Here is a 21244-nt window from a genome sequence, read left to right on the forward strand (position 1 = left end):
AGTACCACTCCCCTCCCCCCAACATCCCTGAATCTCTACAAGTGCAAAAACACCACTAACTAGAAAACATCCACTTTGTAAAAAAAATGTGTTTGTGTAAATTTGTATCTGTCTGGCATGTGATGAGGGGTGCTAACCATACAGACCTACTTATGATGTGACGAGTCTCTCTCTCTTCTTCTCTTTCCCTCTTTCTCTCCTTCTCTATTACTCCCTCCATCTCAGACTCCCAGAGAAAAGCTTGCCCAGGGTTTAGGGAGGAGAAGAGATAATAATATCCTCTTCCTGGATTAATGGTGAGGGACATATTAAGCAGAGGCTGACACTCCCAGTAATTAAACGTTCACACGGACGAGTTCAAACACGAGACTTTCTACTGATGCCTCTGTTTCTATGGGCCTGGGAGGAGACATGGGGAGCACAAAAAGCCAACACAGGGACGGTTCAGTGTCAGAGACACACATACATTGACCGCCCATTCTTCAGTGTGAGGTGTTACACAACTACAACAATGGCTGCATCTCTTTTTAGGCAAAGGCCTACAATTTCCAAAAGCGAAGCAAAGCAGACGCCTTTTCCGAGGACCTTCGGCGAATCACAGAGTTGCCCTGGGTGAACACAGCAATACTAAAAAATGGAGACAGGGCTGCAGCGTTTTGTGAGTGGGGTGGGGGGGGGTTGCTGAGTGAGTGTTTCTATATATTTTTTTTTCTTTCTTTAACCATTGTGCGACTGCACCGCTTTCACACATTACTGCCCCCCAAAGTCTGTGACCTTTTCACCAACACAGGCATGTACCCTTTGCAGTCACATCTCATATTGAGCACTCTAATGCAGTGGCGAGTGGAGTGGTTGTGCTCCTGTTCCCTGTGCCTGCCTGCCTGGCTGCTGTAGCCCCGGGCCACGGAGGCTCACAGCACTGTCCACTAATAGCCCCCTGTAATTGAAGAAGCCACTCTCGGACCTAATGCGACAGACACACACACACACACACACACACACACACACACACACACACACACACACACACACACACACACACACACACACACACACACACACCACACACACACACACACACACACACACACACAGCCCCCACTCTATGGCAGGGTCGGGTGTGGGATGAGGGGTGATGGGGGAGCTGCCCTCTGTGATCCCCATCTCTCCCTGCCCCCAACACTACCCCCATCGACTCCAGATGACCCCTCCTGTATTACCGCGGTGACACATCAACTCCTCTCCACTTCCTGTGTTCCTGTTTTGGGTTCCTGTAGGGGGGCTCTCTGGGCCATTGTTCCACTGACAAGCGGTTCCTGGGCTTCTCGTCATGGGCTAACGCTCCCCTGGTTTGGGGTGATGGCCTTGTTCCCTTAGTGGTGGAGGCGATCATCTCTTGGGGCCCCTATAACGTCTCACTTTACTGTACATAAGTGAAGAGCAGGAATGAGGAAGCCAAATGACAAGGTTCAGATAGTGTGGTGAACATCAACAATGTCACGTACCTTCTGACCTTCTGCTTTGGAGTCCTCTGAATCGAGAGGGGTTGCAGCATTGTTTTGAGGTAGATCATGCAGAGGACATTGTTGAGGGCTAAAACAGATTGGCTAAAACCTTTACCAGAGGCTCAGATACCGGATGAAGAGAATAACCATTTCAATGCTCAACTCAACTCAAAAGGCTGTTATGTTAATTCCGATGGGTAAGAAGTTACGTCGAGTGAAGCTGAAATCTGATCAAGTGGTAACATGAGGGACCTAGTATACATTAGGGAGACCACACATCGTCCCCTCTCAGATGATTACGGAAAGAGAAGCACAGTCCCAGTTATCATTAGAGCTCCAATCTGTGCCATCCAAACCTCAACAGGTTTACCCCCCACAAGCATGTTTTGCAAAGCACCTTGGGTGTTCCCCAAATTCACACAAGGTAACCCATTACCTAGACATACGGAGACAAACGCCGCCGCCACGATGTTGTCGACCGCCGTTCAGTTGCGAAAACATCTCTGGGGCCATCGTCGAGACGACAACTTCCATTAGCACAATGTCACCCGGAAACTTCTGGTGAATAACGACGGTGACAATGACTCTAGCGAGGTAGGGCTCTCCTCAGTCACTGTCACAGCCCCCACTCTGACACAACTGTTTGCGTACCTGCTTAAGTATTATCGAAATTAACACCTCCCTTCCAGGTACAGTAATCAAGAGGGTGACGGCAGACAATTAATTAGGTCCATCTGCATCAGTGCTTTTCCATAATTAATGTGCTCATTACCAACTGAGCTCCACTATGAGTTTTCGGTTGCAGTAGACTCCCACAACCGTGTGCTAACCAACTAATGCAGTAGGCAGTTAGCCTGGCTTCTGTTGTAACCTCCCTGGAGAACGAGAACTAGGAAAAGTGCCGATGTAGATGATCTAATCGATCGTAAGCGATGACATCAGCGAGTGGGTGTATCTATCACCCACCATCATTGACACTAGCTAGATGATAAGACTTTAATGAAAACTCATCCTACTGCTTCCTCCGCAAGTGTTCAGATCGAATTCCAACTCAGGTATGAGTGTAGGCCCACTCACCCACTTTGGATCTGCTCAACAGATGGTGCTTTTATCTGATGCCACCACCTTTAAGTCATATTCAAAGCTTACAGCAATAGAACTGATCGTATACTATAAGGCCTGGAAGAATAGTGAGGTGTAATATAAAGTTAATTGGTAAGTAAGAAAGTAAAATTAGATTATGTTTTATGATCATGAAAATTACAAGTTTGATAATAATAGGGCCATTTGCAGATTTGTTATTGAATGTGGATTCTTCTTTTATTGTTTCAGAGCTGGAGGGAAACATCACATGTACAGTAAAAAGGTAGGAAGGATCGCATCCCATTTTATGGCAGAGGGCAGGCACCCTGAGAGAAAACTGGTTTAGTCAACGTTGTCATTGGTTATAACTGGTTTTACTTAACGTTGTCATTAACCTCTCTCATTTCCTTGTGTTGGATTGTGTTAAGAGTGAGTGTTCAACCGTGTACTTAACACACATTCTATCAGAGAGTAAATTAAACATGGCTGCCCTTGAGGCTGTCTTTGTTTAGTTTGATATTCTTGCTAGCATGAACTGTGGCTGGGGACTTAAAGATAAATGGTCAGATCAAGTCATTGACCCTTTGTCATCACCTTGTTTGACCCTTAAAACTTTCTATGTCCCGTCACACCATCACTATACTGTACCTGTGAATATCTTTTTTCCTCTATTTCTTTATCCAATCTTCCCTCCTCTCTTGGTTAATGAAGGCCTCGTGGCCCATTGTTATTAAAATTACGCCCTTCCCTCTCATATTAATTGGGTCCGTAATAAGAAACACGTTGGATTCATTATTTAATTGCAAGGGCACATTTGGAATACAGTTTCTGAAATGTATTTTTAATGAAAAACACTACATCCTGACCTAATCATATCAACCTTATTCTATCTAATTAAGGATGCAAAAAATCATTAGAGTTGCAAAATATTAGTTTCAGCTCTGTCGGGCTGCTCCCCTCTCTCCTTCATGAATATATTTTTTTCCTGTCTCTGATAAATAGTTAACGAGGGAAAAATGACAAAAATGTGCATGTAGGCGAATTAGTTTAATAGGGATATGTCTTTGCTGAGTTAGGAAAGTGACCCTTTTTGGCACAGGAGAAATTGCTCCAATAATGATGAAATAATGGCACGGCCAATCTTATTTCTGTGAAAAATCGCCGGCCTGAATAATGTAAAAATCATAAAATGCAATAACCCTATATTTTAATCACGCTGGCAAATGTGTTTAATGCGTTAGCATTTTATCAGTTTAATAAAGCCAAATTAGGGACAGTATTAAGTATGCTGTAATTGTTGCAGTGCAGCGAGGAAATCTACGTAACGTAGGGAAGACTTAGTAGGACAACTGTGAGAGGCCATCAGGCTAAATTAAGCATTTTCTTAATCATAAACTTTGGGCCATAATTTCTCTCAAAGTCGCCAGAAAATTGGAGGCCCTATTTCTATCCAATAAATAAGCCAAACTAATTAGTATTACTTTACTGAATGTATTAATTGAGGCTGTATCTCATGTAATGTTCAGGGAGGTGCATGAGAACGGTTCAAGGCGGGGAGTATAGTCTCACCTCCACATTAGCTCCATCTCATGCTGAAGACAACGATTGAACTACACTACATGACCAAAAGTATGTGGACACCTGCTAGTCGAACATCTCATTCCAAAATCATGGCCATTAATATGGAGTTGGTCATTCCTTTGCTGATATAGCAGCCTCCACTCTTCTGGGAAGGCTTTCCACTAGATGGAGAAAAATTGCTGCGGGGACTTGCTGCCATTCAGCCACAAGAGCATTAGTGAGGTCGGACACTGATGTTGGGCGATTAGACCTTGCTCGCAGTCGGCGTTTCAATTCATCCCAAAGGTGTTCGATGGGGTTGAGGTCAGGGCTCTGTGCAGGCCAATCAAGTTCTTCCACACCGATCGACAAACCATCTCTGTATGGACATCACTTTGTGCACGGGGGGCATTGTAATGCTGAAACAGGAAAGGGCCTTCCCCAAACTGTTGCCACAAAGTTGGAAGCACAGAATTGTCTAGAATGTCACTGTATGCTGTAGCGTTAAGATTTCCCTTCACTGGAACTAAGGAGCCTAGCCCAAACCATAAAAAACAGCCCCAGACCATTATTCCTCCTCCACCAAACCTTACAGTTTGCACTTAGCATTTTCCTGTCATCTGCCAAACCCAGATTCGTCCGAAGGACTGCCAGATGGTGAAATGTGATTCATCACTCCAGAGAACGCGTTTCCACTGCTCCAGAGTCCAATGGCGGTGAGCTTTACACCACCGCAGCTGATGCTTGGCATGGTGCATGGTGATCTTAGGCTTGTATGCGGCTGCTCAAGCCATGGAAACCCATTTCATGACGCTCCCGACGAACAGTTCTTGTGCTGACATTGCTTCCAGAGGAAGTTTGGAACTCACTAGTGAGTGTTGCAACCGAGGACCAATGATTTTTACACACTTCAACACTCAGCGGTCCTGTTCTGTGAGCTTGTGTGGCCTACCACTTTGCAGCTGAGCCGTTGTCGCTCCTAGACGTTTCCACTTCACAATACCAGCACTTACAGTTGACCGGGGAAGCTCCAGCAGGGCAGAAATGTGATGAACTGACTTGTTGGTAAGGTGGCATCCTAAGATGGTGCTACATTGAAAGTCCCTGAGGTCTTCAGTAAGGCCATTCTACTGCCAATGTTTGTCTATGAAGAGTTCATGGCTGTGTGCTCGATTTTATACACATGTCAGCAACGGGTGTGGCTGAAATAGCCAAATCCACTAATTTGAAGGGTGTCCACATACTTTTGTATATATAGTGTATATTGAACTATATTGACTTGTATGGAAAGACTGGCTTTGAATGAATAGGCTTAACCCACAAAGGTTGTTGTGAGGCAATTGTTCTATAGGAAGATCTCACACCTAAACAGACCACAAGAACGAATTGCAAAAATCACTGAAGCTGGAGCCTCATATCTCCCTCACTAACTTTAAGCATCAGCTGTCAGAGCAGCTCACAGATCATTGCACCTGTACATAGCCCATCCGTAAATAGCCCATCCAACTCCCTCATCCCCATATTTTTTTTTTTTTTGCTCCTTTGCACCCCAGTATCTCTACTTGCACATTCATCTTCTGCACATCTATCACTCCAGTGTTTAATTGCTAAATTGTAATTACTTCGCCACTATGGCCTATTTATTGCCTTACCTCCCTAATCTTACCTCATTTTCACATACTGTATATAGATGTTTTCTATTGTGTTATTGACTGTACGTTTGTTTATTCCATGTGTAACTCTGTGTTGTTGTTTGTGACGCACTGCTTTGCTTTATCTTGGCCAGGTCGCAGTTGTAAATGAGAACTTGTTCTCAACTAGCCTACCTGGTTAAATAAAGGTGAAATAAAATAAAAATAAAAAAAGAGACTCTTGTTGACTTGGTATGGCACAGATACTTACACTCTTAGAAAAAAACGGTTATTTGGCTGTCCCCATAGGAGAACCCTTTGAAGAACCCTTATTGGTTCCAGGTAGATCCCTTTTGGTTCCAAGTATTTCCACAGAGGGTTCTACATGGAACCCAAAATGGTTCTACCTGGAAACAAAACAGGTTTTTACCTGGAACCAGAAAGGGTTATTCTATGGGGACAGCTGAATAACACTTTTGGAACCCTTTTTTCCAGGAGTGTAGTAAACTTGGTATGGCACAGATCCTTCGTTAACTTGGTATGGCACAGATCCTTCGTTAACTTGGTATGGCACAGATCCTTAGTTAACTTGGTATGGCACAGATCCTTCGTTAACTTGGTATGGCACAGATCCTTCGTTAACTTGGTATGGCACAGATCCTTAGTTAACTTGGTATGGCACAGATCCTTCGTTAACTTGGTATGGCACAGATCCTTCGTTAACTTGTTATGGCACAGATCCTTAGTTAACTTGGTATGGCACAGATCCTTCGTTAACTTGGTATGTCACAGATCCTTCGTTAACTTGGTATGGCACAGATCCTTAGTTAACTTGGTATGGCACAGATCCTTCGTTAACTTGGTATGGCACAGATCCTTAGTTAACTTGGTATGGCACAGATCCTTAGTTAACTTGGTATGGCACAGATCCTTCGTTAACTTGGTATGGCACAGATCCTTCGTTAACTTGGTATGGCACAGATCCTTAGTTAACTTGGTATGGCACAGATCCTTCGTTAACTTGGTATGTCACAGATCCTTAGTTAACTTGGTATGGCACAGATCCTTAGTTAACTTGGTATGTCATAGATCCTTAGTTAACTTGGTATGTCACAGATCCTTAGTTAACTTGGTATGTCACAGATCCTTAGTTAACTTGGTATGGCACAGATCCTTAGTTAACTTGGTATAGCACAGATCCTTAGTTAACTTGGTATGGCACAGATCCTTAGTTAACTTGGTATGTCTAAAAGTGAAACGGGCACATTGCTAGACTGGGACTGTTAAATATATTTATTTGTAGTTTAATTGATTTGTGGTAAAATCATCATACACGGTTGGCTTCAGCATAGTCTATATTGAAATGGAGTGCTACCACAAAACAGCTGAAAAAAATCTTTGCATTTACGATGAGGTGGCAATTATCTTTCACTTACACTCGCCTCGGTTGACAGGTATTATAATATCTCATCAGAAAGTCACTAAACAGTTTGGGAGGCTTTACAGGGAGGCTGCAGTACAGTACAAGCTGTAGCCATTTGGGAGTGTATAAACTTGAGAGAGAGAGCAGGAAAGTTAATAAGAGATGTATGCCACTAACAAATTGTACAGAATAAATTAAATGGGGTTGGATCGCTATGTTCTATTTTCTTATCTGCAGAAGTCACATTTTCAATCACTATGCATAGATTCCCCACCGCCGTGGTTACATGCTAATACAGTGTCATCACTGTGTCATCCTTACCGACCTATAGTGCCTGTCAGAAGATGACAGCTTCCCTCAGATGAGAATCATTTCATGGGGACGATGGAATTTCCTGCACCCACAACCTTCTGACATCGACTTGTCCATGCTAAGTTCACATTAACCAAATGCCTGTTGCAGTGTGTGTGTGTGTGTGCATGCATGTGTGTGTGCATGCATGTGTGTGTGTTGATTGAGTAGTCTTTCTTTAATGAAATATCTTTGGAAATTGGTTTCCACAGACTAATCAGGCAGCCCGCTAGCTGAGTTTCTGTTTTGGTAATTATCTTGTACTAATTAGAATGAAGCTAAAGACCTTTGAGATGAATTCCTTGGCTTTCTGAAATGTAACTAAAGAAAATGTAATGATAGAAAATAAGCTTATTCTATGTATCTTCTTAGAACTTAATATCTTTGTTAATAAAGTGTCCAAATTAAAGCTAGTAATGGACAATAACTGGAGTCTATCTTGACCACTCTTCTAAGTCCCTCACTAACCAATCAGCTCACCCACAGAATATATCCCCTTGGTCCTAGACCCTAGCGGGCATGACCCGTGGTTGCAGACAACCAACCACAATTTCTCTGCCTGTTAGATGGAGCAATCTAATGGATTAGTATCAATAGGGCCTTTCTGCTCATCCTCTCAGTAAGAAAACAACCATTAATCCAATTAAACACTTACGACTTGAGGACAGCAGAGAGCAGGGAGCATGGCTACAGTAGAGTGGTCATAAGAAAGGCCTTCTCACACCACTGAGTTGTGCTGGCCTGGTTAGGCAACCACCATAGTTAATGGAACCATGCTGAAAAGGAAAACGTGGAAAGAAAATATCCGAGCCAGCCCAGTTTGGTTGGGGTCAGGGTTTAGGGATGTTAAGCGGGCTAGTTGGCTCACCTTGCGTCTTTCTCCGTTGAAGCCCCTCCACTGCTCGGCCTTCTGGATGATGTAGTCTAGTTCCTGGTTGGACACTTCCAGGTCCCGGGGGACGAAGAAGGATCCCTCGGTCGCGCTGAGACGCTGGAAGATGTCCAGCATGCGCCCCTCGTTGTGGAGTCTGGGGGAAGGGCGTGAGGGGGGAGGGAGGGAAAGTGGAGGAGACGAGCCATGAACCATCATTGTCTGCCACGCTGCCTTCGTAAAACGCCACCAAGGGAAATTTGTGAAAACAAGGAACAATATCGCCCTACTCAGCCCAACAGTGTCAAAGTTCATGACTGTACCCATGGTTTCGTCAACTAGTCGGATGCCAAACCAACGTCACATCCTAATTATATTCACATTAATGTCACGTCGGCTAACGTTCCACAAACCGGTTCCCTGACCTTTGGGACACATTTCATCTGACGAGCATCGGCGGCATTGAATGAATCTTATCGTTTCGATGTTGTCTGGTGCTTACAACTAAAACCCAGATCATGGTGTCCAGTGTACCAGGAAACATCCCCAACGTTCTATTAAGTGCATTAAGCATCTCATTCTAGACTCAGTATGCCATTTCAAATGGAGTATCTGAATTGATCCACTAATAAAACAGAACGCAGAATACAGAGGACAAGAATGCAGGCAAATTGGCCTTGGTGAGTGGGAGGGAGGCTACTTGTTAGTTAAAAGGAGCTGGCTGGCAGTGAGTGGGCGGTATGGAACAATCAAGATCACGGGAGACTCCAGAGGACTACACAAGGCGCTTCAAAGATAGCCGCCAGGGGATTGGCTGCTATTGGCTGCTAATTGAGTGGCCGTCTGATGAGGTGGGTCTGAGTCATGCGGCCACGCCAGAACCCGTATTGATCGGAGTCTCGAGGTGACTGAGCATCAGCCGGCTAGCTTTCTCCACAAGCAACACAGACAACAGCCCACAAAGACACCAGCGCTACACAAACAAACAAATGCCTTGGCCAATCATCAAACGCGCGTAACCTTTTCCCCTACCAAAGAGATTCTCCGCAGTCAGGGGGTAATCAGTTAAAACTAACATCAAGGAGAGCCAGCTGTATACAAGGATACTGGATAGATAGAGCTTTGAACCCAGCATCACTCCTATCCAGAGCTCGTGGGAGAGTTTGCTACTCTTCTGTAGTACTCTGACTTTAGACAAAAGAATAGCTTGCATTCATCATCAGATGTGCTCTTTTCATTCATTTATGCGCCTCCCTCTTAGTGGGATTCACCATCTTTCATTGCGGAAATACCTTGGATATGCACAATATGTTTGGCAGAACTGCTGTTCACCGGTGAGCATTTATTTTAGTGGACAACTGTTTGGAGCTGTTACATAGACATTAATAATAATTTGCCAATTTTTTTAATGTGAAATCATTAAGATATAAAGTGGGAACAAAGATACAGTTGAAGTCGGAAGTTTACATACACCTTAGCGAAATACATTTAAACTTTTTCACAATTCCTGACATTTAATCCTAGTAAAAATTCCCTGTTTTAGGTCAGTTAGGATCACCACTTTATTTTAAGAATGTGAAATGTCAGAATAATAGTAGAGAGAATGATTTATTTCAGCTTTTATTTCTTTCATCACATTCCCAGTGGGTCAGAAGTTTACATATAGTGAGGAAAAAAAGTATTTGATCCCCTGCTGATTTTGTACGTTTGCCCACTGACAAAGAAATGATCAGTCTGTAATTTTAATGGTAGGTTTATTTGAACAGTGAGAGACAGAATAACAACAACAAAAAATCCAGAAAAACGCATGTCAAAAATGTTATAAATTGATTTGCATTTTAATGAGGGAAATAAGTATTTCTGTGTTTCTGATGCCATCTATTTTTTGAAGTGCACCAGTCCCTCCTGCAGCAAAGCACCCCCACAACATGATGCTGCCACCCCTGTGCTTCACGGTTGGGATGGTGTTCTTCGGCTTGCAAGCCTCCCCCTTTTTCCTCCTAACATAACGATGGTAATTATGGCCAAACGGTTGTATTTTTGTTTCATCAGACCACAGGACATTTCTCCCAAAAGTACGATCTTTGTCCCCATGTGCAGTTGCAAACTGTAGTCTGGCTTTTTAATGGCGCAGTGGCTTCTTCCTTGCTGAGCGGCCTTTCAGGTTATGTTGATATAGGACGCGTTTTACTGTGGATATAGATACTTTTGTACCTGTTTCCTCCAGCATCTTCACAAGGTTATTAGCTGTTGTTCTGGGATTGATTTGCTCTTCTTGCACCAAAGTACGTTCATCTCTAGGAGACAGAACGCGTCTCCTTCCTGAGCGGTATGACGGCTGCGTGGTCCCATGGTGTTTATACTTGCGTACTATTGTTTGTACAGATGAACTTGGTACCTTCAGGCGTTTGGAAATTGCTCCCAAGGATGAACCAGACTTGTGGAGGTCTACAATTTTTTTCTGAGGTCTTGGCTCATTTATTTTGATTTTCCCATGATGTCAAGCAAAGAGGCACTGAGTTTGAAGGAAGGCCTTGAAATACATCCACAGGTACACCTCCAATTGACTCAAATTATATAAATTAGTCTATCTGAAGCTTCTAAAGCCATGACATCATTTTCTGGAATTTTCCAAGCTGTTTAAAGGCACAGTAAACTTAGTGTATGCAAACTTCTGACCCACTGGAATTGTGATACAGTGAATTATAAGTGAAATAATCTGTCTGTAAACAATTGTTGTAAAAATTACTTGTGTCATGCACAAAGTAGATGTACCTAACCGACTTGCCAAAACTACAGTTTGTTAACAAGAAATTTGTGGAGTGGTTGAAAAACGAGTTTTAATGACTCCAACCTAGGTGTATGTTACCTTCCGACTTCAACTGTACATTCAATATAATTCATGAGACGAATCAAAATCTATGTTTAAACCCTTTCTCATGTTTGGATTCTTCACAGATTTGGCAAACATCGTGTGACATAAAACACTACTTTTCTTTCCTTACATTTATGATACTGCTGTTTGTCGTTATATCATATACTAAGCATTTAACAAATTAATTACACATTGAACTTGATCCTGTAAAATTCCTGGATATTGCTGTCGGACTCTTTTTTTTGAATGGCGATCTCGGAAGTGCACTGTAACCTCGTAATATTTCGTATCCCCCTATATTACGGTGTGAAAACAGTTTTGATGGGCACACATATCCAAAATAATGCATGGAATGCCTGGGGGAAGCAGAGTATGATAGCTAAAGAGATGGAGAAAAGTATTTTGTTTGATTGCAAATATGCGGAGAGAGTCGAAAAGAGAACACACAGAAGGCTGTTGGATAAAACACCTCTCTCCGGATTACATCTTCAAACTAAGGGCAACCATGGCATGCGGTGACAGAGAGGGACAAGAGTTCATCCATGTATACAGGTAAGAGAGTCTAGATATCTACATTTTCAGATATTATACGCTTCAAATTTTGACAGAAAGTTGTTTCCATTGCAAGTTAAAGCGTACTGTTAGCTAGCTAGCTAACGTTAGCTGGCTGGCTCACTAGCTAACATTACATGTATGATCTGTGTAGTAATATTATTCATATCTCAGAAAACCATTTGCATTGCTAATTATAGCTTAATGTTAGCTCACTTGCTAGCATTGAACCTAATTGGTTAGCTTTATCTACCTGCAGATTCATGCATGGTAGTAACGTTATAAATTGGGATTATGGTTCATTGTTTAGCTAGCTAGCTACATAAAAAAAGACTCCACTATTCAAGTAACAATTTCACTGTACCGTTTACACCTTCTGTATCCTGTGCATGTGACAAATAGACTTTGATTTTATTTGATATAGTGTGTGTTTACCAGAGACGGTAATGTGAAGAACAACCTGACCTGCACCAGTCAAATTAGGATACAAAGTCAGGCTAAAGAAACAGTGTTAAAAAATTATCCGGTAAAATGCCCTACTTTTATTTCGCCACACTCTCAGCTATTTTCTGTAATTAGCTCGCCATTAACTTTTAAATAATGATCTTGTTGTGCGTTTTTTTTATCTAATAATTAATAAAAATGAGCTAAAGTTAAGTAATTGTCAGCTATGATATGGTAATTATTTAAACTGGCTAGCTAGCTAAAGGGCTAGAAACGAACCAAAACATTGTTTAGGAAGTTGCTTTTAGTTGCCTGGTTTGCTAGATTGACATATACTTCATTTATTTTTAAACGGATGGGTTTATTGATGTTAAAATACACCAGTTATGCTATTTAAGACCACCAGGCTGCTGATGTCATGCAGCCTGTAGTTTTTGTGTGCTTTTTCATAACGACAAGTTTGATGTAGGACGACAATAGAATGTTCATGATGTCACTGCGACAACTGTCTACAGACATAGCCGTAGTATAAACCAGCTTTTAGTCTTTAAATCTTTGATTGTTTAGTACACTACTGTACACACTCTGTTTAGCACATGGCCTCACATGTGAATCCTAAAAGAGATGGGTGGAGCTAAGGCTTAAGTGAATGTGAGTGATGCTGAATGGGTGTAGACAAAGAAGAGCTCTCCAGTAGGTGCACCAAAACTTTCAAGGGACATTTTCTCAAAAGTGGGGTTACAAGTTTATCAACTTTCAAAGCAGAGTTACTTTCCCATTGTTCCTCAACTGTAGTGTATGATATACAATTTTCTAGCTCTACTTTTATCCCATGTAAAAAATCCAAATTTTGCAACATAAGACCGAATCGAGCCAGTCGGTCACAAATGGTTGGGGGACAGATTTATCCTATCAACCTAATTAACCATTGGTAATAATTTTCAATGATGCCATATAGCCAAAACAACAGTTTATATTGCTAGACTAGAGCTATTCCCATAGCTATAGTTAGTCATTGTTTGCACATCTAACTAGCTGGGATGAAGCAAGGATGTAAATAGTAGATATGTAAATATATCCTTTCACTGTTTACAGCAGGTTTTCAGCTACCTAGTCTTGAATAGCTGTCAAATACTTGCTTCCTCTGTCCTTGGGAGAATCGCATTTCCTTGATTCATTGCATCTTCTCTCCTTGTTGCCTTCTCAAAACCCATTGGATGAGAATGTCAGAGGTCCTTCCCTCTAACCTTCTTATCCAATGGGTTTTGAGAAGGAGGTGAGGAGAGAGGACCTGAGGGATCAAGGAAATGTAATTGAGATTCTCCCCTTGTTTCCCCCATTCTTCACCTCCTTCTCAAAGCACATTGGGGAAGAGGAGTGAAGGTTCCTCCCCTCAGGTACAATGCACTCTCAAGGAGAGGCAAGCAGTGGAGGAAACAAGGACAGAGGAAGCAAGAATTTGACAGCCTGTTTTCAGACACAGACTCTCTCACACTCTCTCACACACACACACTCATACACAATGCTTGAAGAGTTTACTGATTATAATGATTTCATTATTGGTTATTATTATTGTCAGTGATTTTGTTGACAGAATCCATTGTATTATGTTATTGTATGATATTATTATATCAACTATTAAAACATATAGAAATGCTGTTGTTTATCTTTTTCATTCTTCAGGGATGTTTAGCATGGCTATAAATGATAGAGAAGTTGACTAAAGCACAAAAAAACTGGCAACTAGGCATGACAAAGAAACATGGGGTGTCCATGTTTCTTGTGACATTTTGAATGACATGTAGATGTTTTGTTGTTGCTACTGTAGGTGGTGTTATGGTCTCATTGTGCCTAGCTAGACTTTTATTCACAAGAAAATTATATTTAAATGTATATCAAACCATTTAGAAATGTTGACCGTGATGTCACATATTGGCCCATTTATTTATAGAAAGACCCTTATCTGTTAAATGGTAGCTGCTAATTAATATGAATCAATAGTGTCAATTATATACACTGAACAAAAATATAAACGCAACATGCAACAATTTTAAAGATTTTACTGAGTTGCAGTTCATATAAGGAAATAAGTCAATTTAAATAAATCCATTAGGTTCTATTCTATGGATTTCACATGACTGGGAATACAGATATGCAATCATTACTATAATATTTTATTTATTTAACCTTTATTTAACTAGGCAAGTCAGTTAAGAACAAATTCTTATTTATAATGACGGCCTACTCTGGCCAAACCCACCCCTTACCCGGACGACGCTGGGCCAATTGTGCGCCGCCCTATGGGACTCCCGATCACGGCCGGTTGTGATACAGCCCAGGATCGAACCAAGGTCTGTAATGACGCCTCTAAGACTGAGATGCAGTGCCTTAGACCGCTGCACCACTTGGGAGCCTATGGGTGTCTGGTGTCTGGTGAGTATGCAGGCCATGGAAGAACTGGGACATTTTCAGCTTCCAGGATTTGCGTACAGATCCTTGTGACATTGGACCGTGCATTATCATGCTGGAACATGAGGTGATGGTGGTGGATGAATGGCACGACAATGGGCATCAGGATCTTGTCACGGTATCTCTGTGCATTGAAATTGCCATCGATAAAATGCAATTGTGTTCGTCGTCCGTAGCTTATGCCTGCCAATACCATAACCCCACCGCCACCATGGGGCACTATATTCACAATGTTGACATCAGCAAACCGCTTGCCCACATGACACCATGTGCCCGGTACTGTTGAAACCGGGATTTATCCTTGAAGAGCACACTTCTCCAGCGTGCTGGTGGCCATCGAAGGTGAGCATTTGCCTACTGAAGTCAGTTACAACGCTGAACTGAAGTCAGGTCAAGACCCTGGTGAGGACGATGAGCAAGCAGATATGCTTCTCTGAGACGGTTTCTGACTGTTTGTGCAAAAATTATTTGGTTGTGCAAACCCACAGTTTCATCAGCTGTCCGGCTGGCTGGTTTCAGACCATCCCACAGGTGAAGAAGCCGAATGTGGAGGTCCTGGGTTGGTGTGGTTACACGTGATCTGCTGTTGTGAGGCCAGTTGGACGCTCTGCCAAATTCTCTAAAAGTACATTGGAGGCAGCTTATGGTAGAGAAATTTACATTAAATTCTCTGGCAACAGCTCTGGTGGACATTCCTACAGTCAGCACGCCAATTGCACGCTCCTTCAAAGCTTGAGACATCTGTGGCATTGAGTTGTGTTTCAAAACTGCACATTTTGTGGCCTTTTATTATAAGAGTGGCCTTTTATTGTCCCCAGCACACCGTCAGGAATGTAAACAAATTTGATCACAAAACTTGAGAGAAATAAGCTTTTTGTGCGTCTGGAACATTTCTGGGATCTTTTATTTCAGCTCATGAAACATGGGACCAACACTTGACATGTTGCTTTTATATTTTTGTTCAGAATATGTAATAAAAAATTGTACAGATATCAAATCATTGAATTCTATAATATCTGTATTCCACATAGATAGTCACAACATTCAACACAATATATCTCACTTCTAACCATTTTAGCCTTCAAACCATGTCTAAGGAGCGTTGTGTGACAGAGAGGTCCAGGGAGGGTTCAGCCCATTCAGTGTGTGTGTGTGTGCGCGTGTGTGTGTGTCTCTGTGTGTGTGTGTTTTTGGTTTTACTATCCTTCAAGGGCACAGAAGTCCTCACAAGGATAGTAAAACAAGCAAAATTCGGACAAGTGGGGACAGTTCGCCGGGCCCCACAAGGAAAACAAGTATTTTAGGTTTAGAGGTTCGGTTTAGGCTTAAGGTTTAAATTAGGGTTAGGAGTTAGGGGTTAATGTTAGGGTTAGGTTAAGGGTAAAAGGAAAATAGGATTTTGAATCAGAACCAATTGTTTGATCCTCACAAGGATAGTGAAACAAACGTGTTTGTGTGGCTGTCTCAGCCCCAGAGCCCCTAACACACAGACAGACAGACAGACAGACAGACAGACAGACAGACAGACAGACAGACAGACAGACAGACAGACAGACAGACAGACAGACAGACAGACAGACAGACAGACAGACAGACAGACAGACAGAAGGCTGGATCCAGACTCATTCAAGGTACTAGATGGAGACCAGCTCCTCTCAATACAAAATTGAAGACCCTTTCCTTCTCCTTTACCTTGTAATCATTCTAATGTAATACCACTACAATCAATGTCACATCACCTCTATTTGTGAAGTTTTTCGGTGTAGGAATAAAAAATTACTGAAATATATATATTTTTCAGCCAATGAATCAAGGCAGCCTAAAATGTAATTAAAAAAGGATAACAGTTCATTCTATCTATACATATAGCCCCAGGCTTTTTTTTTGAAATAGGTCACGAGCTGTGTCAGAGCTCTCCCTCTGACAGCCAATAAGAACATGTAACCCATAAAATTATCAGCCCTCCTCAGCCTCGTGCCCTATATTCAATACAATCCACCCGGCGACTGAGTGGCAGAAATCATTAATACTGGCTGCTGTTTTAATATTGTCCATTTAGTGCTGAGCCGATAAGCGGTCGCTTACGGAAAATGAAATGGTACCCCTCTCGGACCGATTCCAAACTGATTAATTCAATTGTGGACTTTTTACATTTCAAAATGTTAATGGGATTCGGTCTAATTTCAGGGTACGAAAACCCACACCTTTTGATGGGGATGTGGTACAGTATTTCATCACATACCCAATGTTTTTCCTACCTCACCACTCCCCCAAAATTAGGCCTACAACTGACTCTTTCCATAATGTAAAAGAGAATTGCCTTTCGGGAACAAAAAATAGGAGAAGAAAATGTATGAAAATTGGTACATGTGTATAAAACACATCTTCAGCTTGCAATAATCACTAATCACCATCAAACCCCAACTTCCTTAGTAAAACATCCATTGAAAAGGAACCACTCTCATTGGCTGTGGTTCTGAGCCAATCAGATTGGAGCATTGCTTTCTTCACAGGACAGAGCGACTCACGGGAGAGATACGTGCTAAAGTGGTTTGCAGAGCCCCATCACAACACAAACACAAACACTGCTAGCGCTAACGTTCCCCTAACGTTCCAGCAGGGGTGACCTCAATCTGATAGACTTCATCTGATGAGCAGCTCAAACATTGTCCTTCTACTATAGCAGCAGGCCTCTTCAATATTGATACAACACAACGATGAAACATACACCATACACCATGTCAACTAATCGCATAATGCAAGGATGTTACTTACTCACGTTATGTAAAAACAAATCTACCTATTTCCGAATTAGCCACGCTTTACATCTTCTCTTACCGACTATGGAGCTGCGTTCAATTCCACTGCCTTGTGTGGCACTTCGCTTAATGCATAACTGCTTTAGTAATTGCATGAGACTCTAAAATCACAACCGATTAGATCAACACTTGTTTTCTGCGGACATAGTTGAGTGAAAACACAGACACACACACACACATGGATTGAGGGAGTCTGGGGGTTGGTTATTTGGGAGCGGGTATAGGAATGAGTGGACAGGACTGTGGGTGTTAGAGGGTTTTTACTCTTCATTGGCAGGGTGTCCCCATAGGCTGGACCATCTAAAAATACCCCAATGATAATTCCTAATTCGCTAGTCGCTCTTCCTGTGTGCTTCCCCAGTGTTGTGACACTTTTCAGCCACTAGGAAGGTCAGAGACGGAGGACTCAAAGTCAACACGAAAGCCCAATGTGACAGGACAGGTCTGGAGCAAGATCCATTTCTGGTTCAGAAACGGGCTGTTTCGAGGAACTGAGACGTCAGCTACGACATGGGTTCTGAAGCAATGGTGGGAAATGCCAATATTATTATAATAGCACTACAGTACATACACCATGAAAACCCTAGTAATGTGTATGAAAACACATTAAGCTCATAGCATAGTACTGCATTCAGTGCTGTTCAATTGATATTTCATTGGCATTAGCGAGTCCCATTTTTCCCGTGTTTCTTATGTCTAAGCTCATCAGCACCGATGGCCAATTTCAATATTAGAATGAATTCAGAGTTAAATCAACTTTATCTTCTATATTTTATCCTACAAATGCATTAAATTAGTTTATTTGGGCATAATGCCTCTGCATGTTTGTGCTGACCTGAGGAAGTAGAGGTAGAGGATGGTGGTGGAGAGGAGGAAGAGGATGGCATAGAGGAAGAGGGTGATGACCACTCCAGCTGCCCCTGATTGGTCGGTCCGGTAGAAGTGCCAGTAGAGCTTGGCTGCATCCGCAACAGGAGACTCTGCACTGTAGGACAGACGCTGGACACGCATAGAGCCCACAATTCAGACCCCTTTGACTGTTTCCACATTTTGTTCTAAAATTATTTTATTGTTTTTTCCCCCTCATCATTGTACACCCAATACCCTATAATGACAAAGCAAAAACAGGTTTTAGAAATGAAAATGTTTGAAATAACCCCCCCCCCCCCCCCCCCGAAATATCACATTTACATAAGTATTCAGACCCTTAACTCAGTACTTTGTTAAAGCACCTTTGGTAGCGATTACAGCCTCAAGTCTTCTTGGGTATGACGCTACAAGCTTGGCACACCTTTATTTGGTTTCTCCCATTCTTCTCTGCAGATCCTTTCAAGGACTGTCAGGTTGGATGGGGAGCGTTACTGCACAGCTATTTTCAGGTGTCTCCAGAGATGTTTGATCAGGTTCAAGTCCGGGCTCTGACTGGGCCACTTAAGGACATTCAGAGACTTGTCCTGAAGCCACTCCTAAGTTGTCTTGGCTGTGTGATTAGGGTCGTTGTCCTGTTGGAAGGTGAACCTTTGCCCCAGTCTGAGGTGCTGAGCGCTCTGGAGCAGGTTTTCATCAAGGATCTCTCTGTACTTTGCACTGTTCATCTTTCCCTTGATCCTGACAAGTCTCCCTGATCCTGATGCTGAAAAACATCCCCACAGCATGATGCTGTGACCACCATGCTTCACTGTAGGGATGGTGCCAGGTTTCCTCCAGACGTGATGCTTGGCATTCAGGCCAAAGAGTTCAATCTTGGTTTCATCAGACCAGAGAATCTTGTTTCTCATGGCCTGAGAGTCCTTTAAGTGCCTTTTGGCAAACTCTAAGCGGGCTGTCCATGTGCCTTTTACTGAGGAGTGGCTTCCACCTGGCCACTCTACCATAAAGGCCTGATTGGTGGAGTGCTGCAGATATGGTTGTCCTTCTGGAAGGTTCTTCCATCTCGACAGAGGAACTCTGGAGCTCTGTCAGAGTGACCATCGGGTTCTTGGTCACCTTCATGGCCAAGGCCCTTCTCCCCCGATTGCTCAGTTTGGCCGGGCGGCCAGCTCTAGGAAGAGTCTTGGAGGTTCCAAACTTCTTCCATTTAAGAATGATGGAGGCCACTGTGTTCTTGGGGACCTTGAATGCTGCAGAAATGTTTTGGTACCCTTCCCCAGATCTGTGCCTCGACACAATCCTGTCTCGGAACTCTACGGACAATTCCTTCGACCACACGGCTTGGTTTTTGCTCTGACATGCACTGTCAACTGTGGGATCTTATATAGACAGGTGTCTATATGTACTCCTTATGATTTCCAAATCATGTCCAATCAATTGAATTTACCACAGGTGGACTCCAATCAAGTTGTAGAAACATCTCAAGGATGCACCTGAGTTCAATTTCGAGTCTCCTAGCAAAGGTTCTGAATACTTATGTAAATAAAGTATTTCTGTTTTTAGTTTTTTTTCTTCTAAAAACCTGTTTTTTCGCTTTGTCATTATGGGTAATTGTGTGTAGATTGATGATGACATTTTTTGATTTAATCAATTTTAGAACAAGGCTGTAACGTAACAAAATTTGGAAAAAGTCAAGGGGTCTGAATACTTTCCGAATGTGCTGTATATACACTGGATTAAATACATTGAAGCAAAGGACAGTACAGTACATCTACAGTGTAATCTACAGGTAATATAAGAGGTCTCCGACAAAGAGAAAACCGGGGAAAGTGTTTGGCTGGAGATGCATTTGTCAAGGCCCTCTGTGGTATTCCATTATGTGAGGAAATATTATACTCTTCACTAATATCTCTTCACTAATAACCATATGATTAACCATAGGATATGATTGGACAGTACACATGCATATTAGATACATATTGGACATTCACCTTGGATTATCATTTATGTTCATTGAGGTACATGGTGGTTATTGAAATGATAGATAGATCAAATACCAGGCCAAATAATAATACACATATACAGTGTGGCTTTCAAATAGCCTCTTATCAACCTCTATGTCATGGTTTCACATTCCGCATAAATAACTGAATGTCATCTGACGGTGGCGTTCTTTCGGACAGACAAAACGGGATCCCTGATGCAAAAAGACATGGATCTAACCTTGTGTGTGCTTTTTTTCTAACTTCTAAAGTCACTTTGCTAAGATAAAGTGAACTTCCCATTTAAAGTGAACACAAGTGTCCAAGTTATTTTAAGTGACTTACCCCCAGGATGGCATCCACTACAAAGACCGCCAGCGGGTCCAGCACTGTCCACACTCCCAAAGCCATGATAAAGTTTGACGTGAAGGAGGGGAGTGAGCCAAACGCTAGCTGACAGCCCCATCTGATCAGGAGCAGCAGCAATGTTACGGCGTTCAAGGTCAGAGGTCCCACCACGACCATAGCCAACTCCTCGCGGGTATGAAGCAAGGAATTCTGGTAGACCAGCTCCACGGTGTGGGCATGGAACTGGAATCTGGAAGGGGGGGTGGGTAGAGGAAAACAAGAGAAGTGTTAGCCTACATCAGGGCTTTGGGGTGCTCCATCCACTCTAAGACAGGACACATATACATGTGATAGCACACTGAAATAGCAAAACATTTATGTCAAAATATATATTGAATAAAGAACATACTAGTCGTGTTTTCGTGTACATCATAACCAAAAATGGTTAATTTCCGTTTGTG

The 21244-nt window shown here is 42.4% G+C and overlaps 1 protein-coding gene across 1 annotated transcript in view; it reads right to left on the minus strand.

The window, feature by feature from the left end:
* The window catches only part of ofcc1 (orofacial cleft 1 candidate 1), a 101813-nt gene that overhangs the window by 25867 nt on the left and 54702 nt on the right, over positions 1-21244 (minus strand). The window contains exons 9-11 of the mRNA XM_045710803.2: positions 20781-21033; positions 18419-18582; positions 8422-8581 (exon numbers count right to left, since the gene is read on the minus strand). Of these exons, the coding sequence (XP_045566759.2) occupies positions 8422-8581; positions 18419-18582; positions 20781-21033 (577 nt within the window). The remainder of the gene's footprint in view (positions 1-8421; positions 8582-18418; positions 18583-20780; positions 21034-21244) is intronic.

The sequence above is a fragment of the Salmo salar genome, chromosome 29, assembly GCF_965601325.2.
Source record: "Salmo salar chromosome 29, fSalSal1, whole genome shotgun sequence".
Taxonomy (NCBI): Eukaryota; Metazoa; Chordata; class Actinopteri; order Salmoniformes; family Salmonidae; genus Salmo; species Salmo salar.